The sequence below is a fragment of the Chenopodium album genome, chromosome 6, assembly GCF_948465745.1.
Source record: "Chenopodium album chromosome 6, dcCheAlbu1.1, whole genome shotgun sequence".
In the NCBI taxonomy this organism is placed as follows: domain Eukaryota; kingdom Viridiplantae; phylum Streptophyta; class Magnoliopsida; order Caryophyllales; family Amaranthaceae; genus Chenopodium; species Chenopodium album.
In genome coordinates, this window is record NC_137839.1 from 11,178,140 (window position 1) to 11,193,940 (window position 15,801).

Here is a 15,801-nt window from a genome sequence, read left to right on the forward strand (position 1 = left end):
TCTATCAATTTAAAGGTATAACTCCCTATCTACTAAATCTACCAGTTAATTTTCAATTAATTATTCTCCATATCTTAACTAATATAATCTTATACATGTTATAAATGCAGGTGATTGCGCTTTATATATCTTTGTAACTAAACGGACAAGGTTAATTGTTTAAAATCTTTGTAACGCCTTTTTGGTTAAGCACACATTTAGATTTTGTTGAAAGTGCAACTATTTACTGCTAATTACTATGGTTATATTATGTACAATATTAATTATATAACTTTTGCATGTAATTGTTTTATGCACTATTCAATTTACTTATGCTATCTTAGGTAACTTAAAATTGGTAACACAAAAATAGCAAAATCCTAGGTTTTCCAACCTTATTACCCAAAAATTTGTTTATGATTTTATGAAAGGCAAATCTTATCTTTGCCTTTTGGATTACACCTTTACTTTTACAGTTGTATTGCAGCAAAATCTCATTCATTCTATTATCCACAAAACTAATGTCCTGATTTACTTTTCCTGCACACACCTTATTAACTGCTGGTCAATACTATGTTACACCTTAATCTACTAAAAAATTTAGAATTCTTACACACCAGGTTCCCTGCCATTTTCTTACTTTATACACTTCTTATCTGCTGGACAATAAAACGCTTCAAAGCATAGTAGAATACATTGGACATTACAAGGAACCTCATGTTAAATCTAAAAGACTCTTCTGCTATTAAAGATGCTAACATTTCACAGTGAACATTTACTTCACACTTTACTCTCTGTCACTTTGATTCTCTGTTGCTGTGTGCTAGCAATAACTGCTTGCAAATCCACCTTAACAAGGTACGTTCATAAATGCTTTTGCTCTTCAATTTAACTCCAGCTTTTTCAATTTTTTTGTTTTTTGGAAAATTTGCAAATTGCAGCCATTTAAAGTTCATATTTTGCAAATTGCAGTCATTTAAATTATTTTTTTTGCAAATTGCAGCCCAAAAGTTCGTATAAATTGTAAATTGCATGTAATACCCCGTATTTTTATGTATTTTTATAAAGTATTTAAGTATTAATAAAATGTATTGTCAAGGGCTCTAGTATTTTAATTAAATATTTTAAAGGGTTAAAGTATTTTAAATATAAAATTTTATAAAAGTAAAATATGTTTTTGGCCAAACGTTTATTAATTATTGGGCAATGTAAATTATTCCTACATACTCTTATTGGAATAACCCATTCCAAAACCCATAACTTAAGCCCTATCCCATAACTCAAGCCCGCATATTTATAAGCCCAAATTTAACCCTACACTCTCTACTCTATAAATACCTCATGAATCCCCAAAAATTTCCCACACAAAAAGGTTAGTCTTATTTTCTCTCTCCTTTGTTTTATTAATTTGTGTAATTATAATTATTGATTTATGGGTTTTGATTTTATTGTTTGAAATTAATTTAATTAGTATCAAATTGTATTTTGATGATTAAACTTTATAATTTTCAGATTTTGTAAATTTTATAACCTAGGGTTTTTAATTATTGAAAATCATGATTTTAGGGTTTTTATGAATAATTGATTTAGGGCTTTTATAGTAATGATGTTTTGAAATTTTGGTGATTATAACTACTTATTAGTTTAACTTAATTCCAGATTATTTTGAACACGTAAATTCATGTTTTAATTATTAGATTTCCGTTCGTTAATATTAATCCCGTTTTAATCCCGATCAGGTTCTAAACTCCTCCGATTTTGATAAAAAAAAAGTAGTGTTTTTCAAGTGGAAACAACGTTTTAAAAAAGACTCACTACTTTTTGTAGTGAGCACCACCCTCTCGTGGCCAAATTCAGCCTCTAAATATAATTTTCGAGCAGTTTTTGATTTTTAACGAAGTTTTTCTTATGCTTTAAATTTTATCCTTGAGTTTAAAAAGGGGTAAGAGATAATTTAATGTTTCTATGGATAATCATATAACTAATATATAAAGCTAAACTTAACTAATATATAAAGCTAAACTTTTAGTCAGGCGACGAGACAACGACACTTGGCGTTCTAACTTTTCGCCAAGTGTCACCACATGTAAGATAGAGTTATACATAATTCAATTTGTAGAATAAAAAGTTTGTTTAGAATTCTATTTTCAATCAAATTTAGATAGAATTTTAAGATAAAATTGTTAATTTAGAGTTTTATTTTCGATAAAGTACCAATATTTACAAATTGAATTATAATTTTATTCAAAAAATAATTACATTATGACTCTCATAAATTATCATATAATTTTATTTTTTGTATCATAATATTTTTTTGGAGCGAAGGAATTAGTTCAAAATGTACCACATCTATTATTTATAATATATTCTAATCAATTAAAATAATAATACTTCAAAATCTAATATAATTTTATTACTGTGTGTAAACCTACCCGTCAATCGGGTCAGATCACGAGTCATTTCGGACAGGGTCATTATTTCAGGTTACGGGTCAAGAAATGTTTTCACCAATATTATTATTATTAGTCATTACATGCCTACTACATAGTTTAAATTGTCACAAAATTAAAACACATAATTTCCTAACTAAATTTGTATTAATGATATGTTTTAAAATTTGACATATAGATTAAATATTAATCTTAAAATTCAATAAACAACCCGGGCATCGCACGGGCACAAAACTAATTTAAGTATAAAGATGTATTTTGATGAAGTTTTAAAGGATTTTTGATTAGTTTAAAATGTTGGAATTTTATTTAAAGTAGTATAATTGTAATTTTTAATAAAAGGGTGTGATTATCCATTAAAAAGGAGTTTAATTAGGGGTTTTTAAATTATTTTCAGATTATTATAAGTTATTTAAAGTGAGTTTAAGTTGCTGGAAATTGTGTATACAAGGGTAATTAATATAGTATTATTGTCCCTTTATGTAGGAGACTTGGTTCGAGAACTGTTGTAAAGTACTCGGTTATTTTAAGAGCTTATTTAAGGTACGTACGCGTACTTAGCATATTTTGATGAAGTAGAATCATGCTAGGCTTGATTTCAATCAATTACAAGTAGTATCATGCTAAGGTTTATGTATGGAATTGTGAATTAATGGTGTTGGTGATTGAATTGTGAAGCATAAATTATTTGTGATGGTTATGGATTGGAAAATTATATTTTGGGCATGTTGTGTTTGAACCACATTTTTTATTTATGGCATGTTAGAAGGCATGATTAATTAAACTACATGTTTAATTATGTTTGGAATATTGAAAAGGAATTTTATTATGGTTCAAATAATTTTTATTGATGCTTTAAGCATGAGGAAGGAGCTAAATAAGTGTCTATGTACACAAGGAATAAATTGTATGTTGGTGCCTTTGTGCACTTAAGGTGTTTTTAACACCAAGGGATAGGATTTTTGGCGCATTATGCGTTTAAATTGTCTTTGACACCGAGGTAGAATTAAAAAGGGTTCAATATTAAATAATATGTGGTCACTAGTTATTCAACAATTAATTTGGTATGTTTGGTTGATTGAATAATTATTGTTGATTGTTTTATGATGCTTTGAGAGTCATCATCAAGTCCAATAAAAGGTAAATAACGTAAAGTGAAAGAGATTACGCACCAAAACTCTTGGAACGTATATACCTTGAGTATGAACAATGGGGGGAGTTATGGGGTTTTATATTTAACCATAACTTCTAATGGAGTACAGGACGCTGTACATTCCTTTTTATTTATTATTATGCGCAGGAATTCCGCCACCTTTGAGTGGTTTTGTCGCTGGCACGGTTAGCTCCCGTGTCAGTTAACCTCAATTTATTTGGGGGAGGTATAGTTGGAAACCCGTTCGATGCGTAATCAACGCTAAATGAATTATTTAGTGTCTAGTTAATGTGTCTTGTTGATTGTTGTGTGTGCTTGTAAACAGGTGCAATGAGGTAAGTGTGTGTTGATAGGTGAAAGCATGTTAGTGTGTTTAATTACGCTTATGTACTCAGCTTTGGTGATTGTGTGTGTTTGGCCATGTCTTTACTTTGGCCCTACGACGACCCATTTTCTAATGGCGAGTAGTGGGGACAAGTAGAGAGGAGGTTTTCAGGTGATGAAGCATATTCATGAATGGGCATGAGTGAAGAGCGAATCATGCTAGTTTCTATAAGTCTATGATGTGTTTAATGCTTTAATTATTTATGATATTATTATCATGCATAACTAACGCAAAAGTTTTAAAGTTGGTTTGGTTTTAATAAGGGCCTACAATGGTTCTAAGTTGTAGGATGGTTTTATTTTACTTCGTTTGACTTTGGTTTTGACTTTACTTTCGTTGGTTGACTTTTCAAGTTGACTTATTTTGAATGGTTTTGAAATTAGTCTTCCGCTGTGTGTCTTTGATGGTTGCCTTAGCCGTTTTCACGGTGGCGGTAATATCTTAGATATTCCTATTTAAATTTTTAAAAAGGGTAAAACATGTATTTTAAATGAAAGGAATTTCTAGGGTGTTACATTGCAGCCCAATTCAACTTTTACATCGATTTACATGTCGAAAAATCTTTGGTTAAGGTTTTAGGGTCATTTTAGTTCTTAAGGGTCCAAATTGAACTCGAAATTAGCAAAAAAATAACGTAAGTGCCTCGTTTTGCGTTATGAAAATAAATCGATTTGTGGAAAACTGTAAAAAAAAAAAAAGAGACATTTATGTTATTTTTTTGCTAATTCCGAGCTTAATTCGTGTCCTTAAGGACTAAAATGGCCCCTAAAACCTTAAACGAAGATTTTTCGCCATGTAAACCGATGAAAAGTTGAATTGGGCTGCAATTTACAATTTATATGAACTTTTGGGCTGTAATTTGCAAAAAAAAAATTTAAATGGCTGCAATATGCAAAATAGTAACTTTAAATGGCTGCAATTTGCAAATTTTCCCTTTTTTAAAAATGTTTTCAGCTTAACAATGGCATGCTGGTTTCTATAGTCAAATGGCAATAGTAGACCACAGACACTAGCTCCTACTTACTTGCTAGAACCATTATCATACCATCTTAGCTAAATACCATGTTTTAAATTATATGGCACATAAATATAATTAGTATAGCAATCTGACTTTATTTTCAAGTTGATCAAATACTGAATTTGAACAATGTGCATTGCATAGCTTTCTAGATTCGAATGTCACATTTTACAGACCATTCACCATACATTATATTGAAATGCTGATTTGTACCCTTTACACTAACTCTTGATAGTACCTTGTAATCTCTAATATAAATGCTATCCTTATAAAAGATGCTCATTTTGGTACACTTAGCTGTAGAGCTTTGTTTTACTAAGGCTATAGAATTATTTTACACTAGACTTGGTTGCTAAGATGCTAATAATTCATGGACTTTACATGAACTGATTAATTAGTGCTCAATATCAGCTACCCATATTAAGTCTGACTTATTTGAATTACAGCACAATGCCTTGTAATGGTCAGAGTTATCTTTTTTTCAAGTTCACATGGAAAGCATGCCTTTTTATTCAACCTTATACAGAATAGCTTAGTTTTGCATATATAGTGGAAAAGAATTCACAAAATAGATTAGTTTAACATATATAGTGAAAAAGAAGGAACTAATGCTTACCAAACATAAAGACAATAGATAGATTCACACAACACCAAATAGATACTACTTAGAAAATACAACTTATAACAATAGTAACTACTACTTAGAAAATCCAAAGACAGAGTACAAATTGATAACATAGCAATAGATAACTGCTACTACTTTGAAAATCCAACTTATAGTTGGTAATACATATATAACAACATCAATAATAAAGTGTTATTACTTAAGAACTAACTATAATAAGCTTAGAAACCTAAAACAAGTGTGGATATAAATTGATTGTTCCCTTAGAAAGAACCACCATAGGAAGCATCACTCTCTAGTGAATATGAAGGGCTTGAATGGTGGTGGATATCATCACAAGTATAATTAAAGTTAAACTTGTTGGTCCCCTCTTTTGGAGTTTCTTTCTTTGGACTTGGCTGCTTATCTTCCGACTCAAAGCAAAGCGCCTGCACCACTGCTTCTAAATTCTCCACCTTTTGTTCAAGAGCAGCAACCCTTTCCTCCAAAGATCCTGAGTTTGGCTGGTTGGGAAGGTCAGCTTGCTTACTGCTTTCCATATTAGCCTTGCCTTTGCTGGCTATTGTTATCTACTTAGTTTTGAAAACACTAAGATTAAATACTGGCAAAGAAAATGAAGGAAAAGCTTGTGATTTTGTGAACACTTACCTTCCTTTTATATATGACTAGGTCACACTTTATTACCTGGAAGTTAAAAGTATGCCCTGCTGCACTTATTTATTCATACGTAGATTTTCCCATGTGCCTTAGCATTGAATACTAATGACACAAACTTATGAAATAGAACAAATATCATCCCATGCTGTTTGTACTTTTCTTTTACTCAATTATAACACATTATATAGTTGTTGTGCAACATCTTAAGATGGTATTTATTGCTAACCAACAATACATGAAGTGTGACACAAGAAAAAAAAAACTCATTAGAATTATAATACATGTAACAACTCTTTTAACATTGATGCCCCACAGATGAAATCCGACTACACATCCTTGGACAAGCTTTCACCAATAACAAAAGCATACAAAGTGCGAGTCACTGTTAAAGAAAAGTCTTCAATTCGATCTCCTCCTAACAAAAAAAGGTTCCAAAAACTAGTTTTTGAAGATGAAGAGGTATATGCCAACATTTAAACTTCTTATGTTCACATTTGTAGTTCAATGCTACTTAACATGAAATTATTTGTCTTACATTACAGGGAAACAACATGAAAGCTACTTTGTTCGGAGATGAATGTGACCACTTCCAAAAATTCTTTGAATAAAAAAAAAAAGTATGAAATTTCTAATGCTCCAGTCAGAACAGTGAACCCCAAATTCAGTTCATTCCCAGGAGAATGTGAGCTGACCTTTGGAGGCATGACTAAGATCCAAGTTGTTGATCGAACCGAGGGGCCTGTTTTGCCAGAATACATTCCTATTGCTGATGTTCCTAAGACCAGTGGTCAAGAAGACCGGTTTGGTAAGCTGCTTGTATTTTCTAAATTACATGTTCCTGCCTCAAAACATATCATCTTTAAGCATAATGAGCTCTGTAGGGAATATTTCAAGCATTATCCCTAGCTTGAACCCCACTGTGATAATAAACTAAAGTACGGTGGCATCCAAAGGGAAAGAAGATAGAGCAAAAGAGTCGCCAACAAGTTTTAGGAACTTGTAAACCGTTCACGAGGTGAAGGTTACATCCCTTAATGATCTAGGAGATCGTCAACTCCAATAGGTCTGGAACCATGACTGGTAGTTCGGGGATTAATGTACAAATACAACCTAAAAGAGATTGAACCTGCCCTAATAATAGGCCTCTACTTTATTCTGATCGTATTCATGTGCGCTTTCTAACTAACATGCAATCAATAGGATTACCCTAAACCTGTTTATCTATGTTGGTTGAATATTAATGCACAAATAAATTATTATTATTATTGGAGATCACTTGAATTATACTCATATTAACCCTAAACAAGATTATCAATTATCTTATTAAGCGTGATTACAAATACAAATTCACTTTAAACATGCATAAAAGGTGTGATCAAGCAATAACAATAAATAATAATAAGTATCAAGCAACATAATAATCATAATAACAATAATCATAATCATCATGTTAAAGCATAATAATAACAAGATCCTAGGCATGATACTAACAAGATTAATAACAAACCCTAGCATGTCACTAAACAATAAAAATCAAATCTTTAACCCTAACATGATACTAACATGAATATTAGGAAAGAACATAGGAAGCATCGCAGGAATCATAATAAGCATATTTGAGATTAGAAATTATAGTTGTTACCCTAAACATGATACTAGAAATCATTGTTGTCATTCAAAACATCAAGCATCCTAACATGATACTAGGAATCAAAATAACAACCTAGACATGATTTCTATATCATAATATCAATAAATCAATTAAAACACTTACTTGGATGCCTCGTACCTCTTTCTAATAACAAAATACACGCGTTAGTAACTTCAAGGAAAATATAAAATCAAAGAATTAAATTAAATAATTGAAATAGAGATTAAGAAAGTTTAGATTAGATTTGGGACCAAACCCTCAGAAATATCAAACCTTTCACGTCTAGGGCAAAGGCAACTTCAAACTATGCTAGGTGTGTCTAGTGCTAATGTATGAGGAATTGTGTTTGTAAAAAGCTAGGCTTAGAAAGAGAGAGAGAATCAATAAATTCTTGATGAGAGTTGATGATTATAGATGAATGAAAACGGAGTTTTTAGGAGGCTATTTATAGAGAAAATCAGCCAAAAAGATAGAAAAACAAATCAGAGTTCTGACGTGAATAAAACTTGATTAGCGCCGACGCTGGCAAGTAGCGCCAGACGCTAACATTAGTGTCAGGCGCTAATGCTAGCGTCAGGCGCCAAGCTTAGCGCCAGACGCTAATGCTGGGGTTAGGCGCTAATCAGGGTTTTTGACGCGTTTTCTAAAATCAGATAGAATTTAACCGTACAGGAGGATAAAATCGTATTTTCCTCAAAAACACTCTTTTATTCTGATTAAAACTCTAAAAAGTCAACAAAAGTCAATTTATCAATGCTAATTGAATTAGGAATGAAAAGAACCTTCTAGAAGACTAAAACCATTCCTAATTGCATTAGGAATGATAAATCCATATTAGGCCCTCCCCTAGATCATTGGGCCGCATATAATGCTCAAACCGGATCCAGTTTAGTAATTTGGCCATAACTTCCTCAATATTCATCGGAATTGGGCTTATAATATATCGTTGGAAAGCTCTTTTCAAACCCCATCCAACTACACTACTATCGGACCCATATCATGGACTAACCAAACTGGATTGGCTTATTTTCTTAGAATAGATTTTCAAAAACGGAGAGAAAAGAAAAGAAATTAAAACTATCCGCAACACTAGACTTTCAACACTTTCACTTCATTCGATTATGATTCAACGTGAAAGGTACTCATCACTGGGTTTGGTTTTGGGGAGACACAAAAGGGTGTCTACAGAAGCCCCCCACTTTGACTGAGTTTGGAGAAACGCAAGTTTCGAAAACAAAAGTCAAAGTATCGATAGGGACGGAGAATGATTCAGAACGTTCTGCGATCCTAAATCACTCTTGTAACGCCGATACCTGCAAAACTAGCGTTAGTTAAAATAGATAAGAGAGTTAAGAAACTCGTATCTTGCACCGTCGAGTACACGTCTCTAAAGGTAACCGATTTGTTACTATATTTATCGTTGTGACAACCTTCCACAATATATGGAACGCCATCTTGCTGTTTTGATGTTCACTCGTCTCTGAACAATGGAGCTTCTTTTTAATATGTCCACGTGTCTCGTAACAAAGAGCTTCAATAGGATGCCCACGCATCTCTGAGCGAAAGAGCTTGAATAATATGTCCACTCGTCTCTGAATAAAAGAGCTTTAATGATATGCCCACGCGTCTCTGAGCAAAAGAGCTTTGATGATATGTCCACGCATCTCTGAACAAAAGAGCTTCAATGATATGTCCACGCGTCTCTGAACAAAGAGCTTAAATGATATGTCCACGCGTCTCTAAACAAAGAGTTTTGATGATATGTCCGCGCGTCTCTGAACAAAGAGCTTTGATGATATGTCCACGCGTCTCTAAACAATAGAGCTTTTGAATAATATGCACACGCGTCTCTGATCAAAAGAGCTTTGATGATATGTCCACGCGTCTCAGAACAAAAGAGCTTGAAAGAAATGTCCACGCATCTCTGAACAAAAGAGCTTGAAAGAAATGTCCACGCGTCTCTGAACAAAAGAGCTTGATAATAGGAATGTTTGTTGTGATAATATTCCGAAGAAAACTTCTGAAGACCAGCCCTTGTCGATCTTTAAAGCTCGCTTGAACTTTGCTTCCGCTATGCCAGTACGTCGGCGCTTTTGCTGCTTGTGAACCATTATGTCGGTGCCTCTGCTGTTTTTCGAACCAGTATGTCAGTGTCTTACGATGAGCCAATGTTTAGGCGCTTTAAGCTAAGTAAGACGATCTTTTGTCAGGTCGATCACTTATTGCGATTGTAATCAAGCCGACTACTTAATCATGTCAAATTTCTTATAGGGCCTAACTGGCGTACCAAGGAACCCGAAATTGCTGAAAGAGGTTGAAATAACTACTTTGAGTGGCTGAGCGTTCTGTCGCCGTTGCAATGCCTCTAGCGCCGCGATTTGGCTATGTCGCCAGACGCTGGGATCTAGCGCCAGACGCTGAAATCTGTTGTCAGACACTAGATGTTGTCTTCTGGCGCTGGAGTAGGGTCTTCCCTATTCTGCTCTTGCTGCCGCTGGGGTGCACCTGTATTCATCTTTGACTATAGGACTTTGCTAGTCTCTTTAATTATTTTAGGGTTGACCTAAGGTTTAATGTCGCTTGACTCATTGACTTGACACGACTCAAGGAATAAACTTGACTCGCTGTGATTGACTCGGGGTTGACTCGACTCGAAGTGAAATGACACGTGTGACTCATGACCCGTGTGACTCATGACCCGTGTGTGCATTGTATTGTAATCGTGCGACTCGAAAATGCAAAAAAGCAAAAAAATTTCCGTCACTTTTGTGAAGGGTACCAACTTTCTCCCGAAAAAGAAAGACGCGAAAAAGAAAGAAGCGAAGTTTTTGAAGGTGCATGTTGAATGAGCTTAGTCAAATGTTGTTTGATACTATCTGTCAAGGTGCAAGGATTAATCCATCCTAGGCTATCTCAATGGTTGACTCAATGATGAAAGTATTTAGGTAACTTAGGCGCGGAGGCTAAGTACTTCATACTTTATGATGCAATGATGATTATGAGTGATATGACAAGGCATGCTTCAGCGTTATGTTAAGATTTCATGACAAAGGGTTCCTAAGGGAATTATATTTGGTCATGTATCTGTGATGTGTGTGAAAGTGACACTAAGGTTAGGCCGCAAGAGCTAAGTGTGTGAGAAAAATATATTGAAAAGAGTCAAATCGTGGTGACTCTTAGGCTAGGTAGGCTAATAATGTAAGGATCAAGCCCCCAAGTCTAGCTCTAAGTAGATAGGGATGAGCATTGGAGATCCCTTGATATGACCATGATGTGTGAATGTAAATATGAATGCAATTTTTTATTACGGCCGCACCTCGATGTGAGGTTGCCTACGTATCCGTTAGGAATCAGGCCGAACGTAGCTCTAGCTGAACCTCACACAAGTGTGTGTATACCTCAAAAAGGTCTTTTTAAGGGTTGTAACGTGGTTAGGCTAAAGGTTATAGAAGAAGGGGATAAAGGCTCAAGACCCTCGATAAGCCCCCAAGGTGTGCAACCTTGCTTTTGAATCATTATATTTTTATGCTTGAGGCTTTTAACTCTTTTTTAGCTCTCTTTTCTCTTTTGCTTTATTTAATTTATTTTTATAAGTGTGGGCAATCCCGATCATGCAGTCTATCACTCGGCATTCATGTTTCTCAGGCACGGTACCGAACACTCGATAAGAGACGCAATCTGAGACGTGTTCATATTATAGACATGTTCATGTCAATGACATTGGAACACTTGCCCTTTTTGTACACTTTTATTTATTTTTTTCTTATTTTATTTATTTTTCTTTTTTGAAGTCACTCAAGCTTTTTATAATATTGAAAACTGCATAAGTTGCACACTATCCCATCCCAAGATTAGGTAGATATGGGTTGAAAAATGAAAGGTCTATCGTTAGACGAGGCTCAAAGTGGTTTATCAAAAAAGGATTGCATATTTGAAGGGTGAGAAGTGATATGATGTGGCTACAAGGGGTGCCTCAAATCATTGGTATACCTTGTGCTTAATTAGACATGGATTTTTATTTTTATTTTATTTTATTATTTTTTTTAAAATGTAATGAAATGATCATATGCAAGAAAATAAATGCTCATTTTATTAAAAGGGAAAAAAGAAAGAATCTACAAAATTAATATAAGGGAAAAGAAAAGTGTCTATGCTAGACTTATTGGGGGAAAGGGTTTGAAAAAAAAAAGAAGAAAAAAGCATGAACTCTTGGTGAGAAGCTTGCCTTGTGCATTTGTTTCATCATTACCCTCATTTTTTAATTTTGTTTGTCAATCACATGACTCAAACTCGATTCAACATGCATGGATGAAAGAAGGTAGGAAGAATGAAGGTTGTGATATGGAGAAAGCATGTAGAGAATGGAAAGATGATGTAGATGGAAAGATATGAAAAAATTAGGAATAGAATATACCCCCAACTCAAATGACGGAAAAAACCGACTCATGCATGAACCTAAGACATGGTCATGGTGGCATATAAAAAGTGTGTGCTAAGACTAGTGAGTGAAGGTGACACGCTAAGACTCGTGTTGTGACCATGTGACTAGATTCAATTAAAGACTTAACGAGGCATTATTATTAATAAAAATAATCGAATTGATTAGCAAACTGTTCAATTAGACACAAAGTGATGACTCGAGCAATATACTGAACTATCGCCAAAACGACAGGACTGGCGCCGCACTATGTAGTGTAGCGCCAGACGACAGAGCTGTCGCCAGGTGCTACACTCCACAGAGTGGCGCTGCAGTCCAAATCTCGGCGCCACTGCCGGAACGTTGATCTGGAACTGCTTTCGGTATTATTACTCTACAGGATATGCCTAAAGTCGTACTAAGTCAACTCTGATTAAATTATTAGACTCTAATTACCAAAATTAATTAATTAATTAAGCAAAGTCTTTTTAGCCATTAAGCAGTTTATTTTGTCTTAACACAAGTCAAACAAACGGTTAAAAAAATACACATAGAGAATGCACAACCAAAAATGCACAATTAGTCAAATAGGCATAACATGATGCAATGAGTTTGCAACCTAACTATGGATCTAGTTCACTAAAGTTCGGGATATGGGTTAGTCAAAGAGGGTCCATGGTTAATTGTCCGGATGCACCGCGCGGAAGCCTAACCGTGAAGGGTTGGCGCGAGTGGATGGGACACCGCGAATTTAGAAAAACTGGAAGCATCGCATGAATCATAATAAGCATATTTGAGATTAGAAATTATAGTTGTTACCCTAAACATGATACTAGGAATCATTGTTATCATTCAAAACATCAAGCATCCTAACATGATATTAGGAATCAAAATAACAACCTAGACATGATTTCTATAACATAATATCAATAAATCAATTAAAACACTTACTTAGATGTCTCGTATCTCTTTCTAATAACAAAATACACGCGTTAGTAACTTCAAGGAAAATATAAAATCAAAGAATTAAATTAAATAATTGAAATAGAGATTAAGAAAGTTTAGATTAGATTTGGGACCAAACCCTAAGAAATATCAAACCTTTCACGTTTAGCGCAAAGACAACTTCGAACTATGCTAGGTGTGTCTAGTGCTAATATATGAGGAATTGTGTTTGTAAAAATCTAGGCTTAGAAAGAGAGAGAGAATCAAGAATTTCTTGATGAGAGTTGATGATTGTAGATGAATGAAAACGGAGTTTTTAGGAGGCTATTTATAGAGAAAATCAGCCAAAAAGATAGAAATACAAATAAGAGTTCTGACGTGAATAAAACTTGATTAGCGCCAACACTGGCAATTAGCGCCAGACGCTAACATTAGCGTCAGACGCTAATGCTAGCGCCAGGTGCCAAGCTTAGCGCCAGGCGCTAATGCTGGCGTTAGGCGCTAATCAGGTTTTTTGACGCGTTTTCTAAAATTAGATAGAATTTAACCATACAGGAGGATAAAATCGTATTTTCCTCAAAAACACTCTTTTATTCTGATTAAAACTCTAAAAAGTCAACAAAAGTCAATTTATCAATGCTAATTGAATTATGAATGAAAAGAACCTTCTAGAAGAATCTAGAAGACTAAAACCATTCCTAATTGCATTAGGAATGATAAATCCATATTAGGCCCTCCCCTAGATCATTGGGCCGCATATAATGCTCAAACCGGGCCCAGTTTAGTAATTTGGCCATAACTTCCTCAATATTCATCGGAATTGGGCTTATAATATATCGTTGGAAAGCTATTTTCAAGCCCCATCCAACTACACTATTATCGGACCCATTTCATGGACCAACCAAACTGGATTGGCTTATTTTCTTAAAATAGATTTTAAAAAACGGAGAGAAAAGAAAAGAAATTAAAACTATCCGCAACACTAGACTTTCCACACTTTCACTTCATTCGATTATGATTTGACGTGAAAGGTACTTATCACCGGGTTTGGTTTTGGGGAGACACAAATGGGTGTCTACAAGCTCAATGGTTTTTGTTTGCTAGATTTTCTAGGTATGGTGGTCCACATGAAAGATGTGGGCCAAGTGACATACAAGTCAGGTAGGGTTGCTGATGTGCACATTATCAGCATTGTTGAGGAAAGGTAACAAATTTGTTACCACACTAACAACACCTCTAACAATATACCTGCAGCAATATACTAATCTACTATTCCTTGCATTTGTAGCACTGGTACTAGACCCATGATCATCTCAGCATGGGGCCCGCTTGCAACTTCAGACTGTGAACTCCTCAAAGATTGGGCATCCAATCCCTTGGTTGTTGGCTTAACTTCTCTGAAGCCTGCAACTCACAGAGGTTATACACATTTACACTATCTATTAGTTTTTATGTTCTGCCAAATCAAGTTGATGCTATCTTCACAGGCTTTTCCCTTCAATCAAGCATGTCTACAACAATTGACCCAGCCCCTATTGATGAAAAAGTTGAGGGTTTAAGAGCTTGGTAAATAAACAAACTAAGTACTCATGATTATTCCTCAAATTACATTGCATTATAGAAACATATTTTAAGCTCCCTTGATTAAACAAACTTCTTTCTGCCCTTTTTTTTTATGTCGATAGGGCCCATACACATCCAGATGTCATTGCTGACTACATGGCAAGGCAACTTGAATTCATGAATGTTGGTGATGAACCAATTCTCACAACACTTGATCAAATCATCAGTAAAACTGTGAGCTTTTCTATCAACTACTCCCTATCCCATTCCCACCAATACTTACTTTTTTACCTCACACCTTTTCATCTAGGTTGACAACACTGTCCAAGAAGAAGTGTACACAATCACAGTCACAATTCCAGATGCACAATTAAGCAACATCATTGCTTATATTGGCTGTGATGGTTGTGGTAAACGATGTGGCGTTGCTGCAAATGTGCCATTTTTCTGCCCACATTGCCCTAACAGAAAATGCACTTCCACTGAAAGGTACACTTTCTTTTTCAGCATCCTTATATTGTGCAACCAATGACTCTTTCTAATTAAAATACACTGACACCGGTACATTGCAGAGTCAATTTCACCTATGATGCTGCAGACAACACCGGAACATTTCGTCTAACTGCCTTTGGTCCTGTGTGTGAACAAATCCTCGAATTGTCTACATCAGAAATCTTTGAGAGGAAAATCAAGGTTCCTATTTAATCATACAAATAGCTTATTGAGTACAATCACCTATTTATATCTATTTTTGTCATGAAACTTTCTTCTATTTCTCTCAGGATGATTGGAGTGACTTTGATCACCTAGATGCAGCTCTGAAAAACACACCAATGCACACCATACTTCACGCAGCACAATCATTAAACAGGGCAGGGGTGCTTAGGTGGGTAGTACAGTCAGTTTCCCACCCCTGAATACCTGATCTGCTGATCTAAGGGCTCGTATTAGAACACAT

At 34.7% G+C, this 15,801-nt stretch overlaps 1 protein-coding gene across 1 annotated transcript; it reads left to right on the forward strand.

Moving 5' to 3' along the window:
• Positions 1-6,840: 6,840 nt before the first annotated feature.
• On the forward strand, positions 6,841-15,760 carry LOC145636673 (uncharacterized). Its single transcript, XM_081688237.1, has 8 exons — positions 6,841-7,072; positions 14,385-14,484; positions 14,569-14,699; positions 14,768-14,846; positions 14,966-15,077; positions 15,154-15,332; positions 15,416-15,536; positions 15,626-15,760. The coding sequence occupies exons 1-8, from the start codon at positions 6,841-6,843 to the stop codon at positions 15,758-15,760; spliced, it is 1,089 nt and encodes a 362-aa protein (XP_081544363.1).
• Positions 15,761-15,801: the final 41 nt, after the last annotated feature.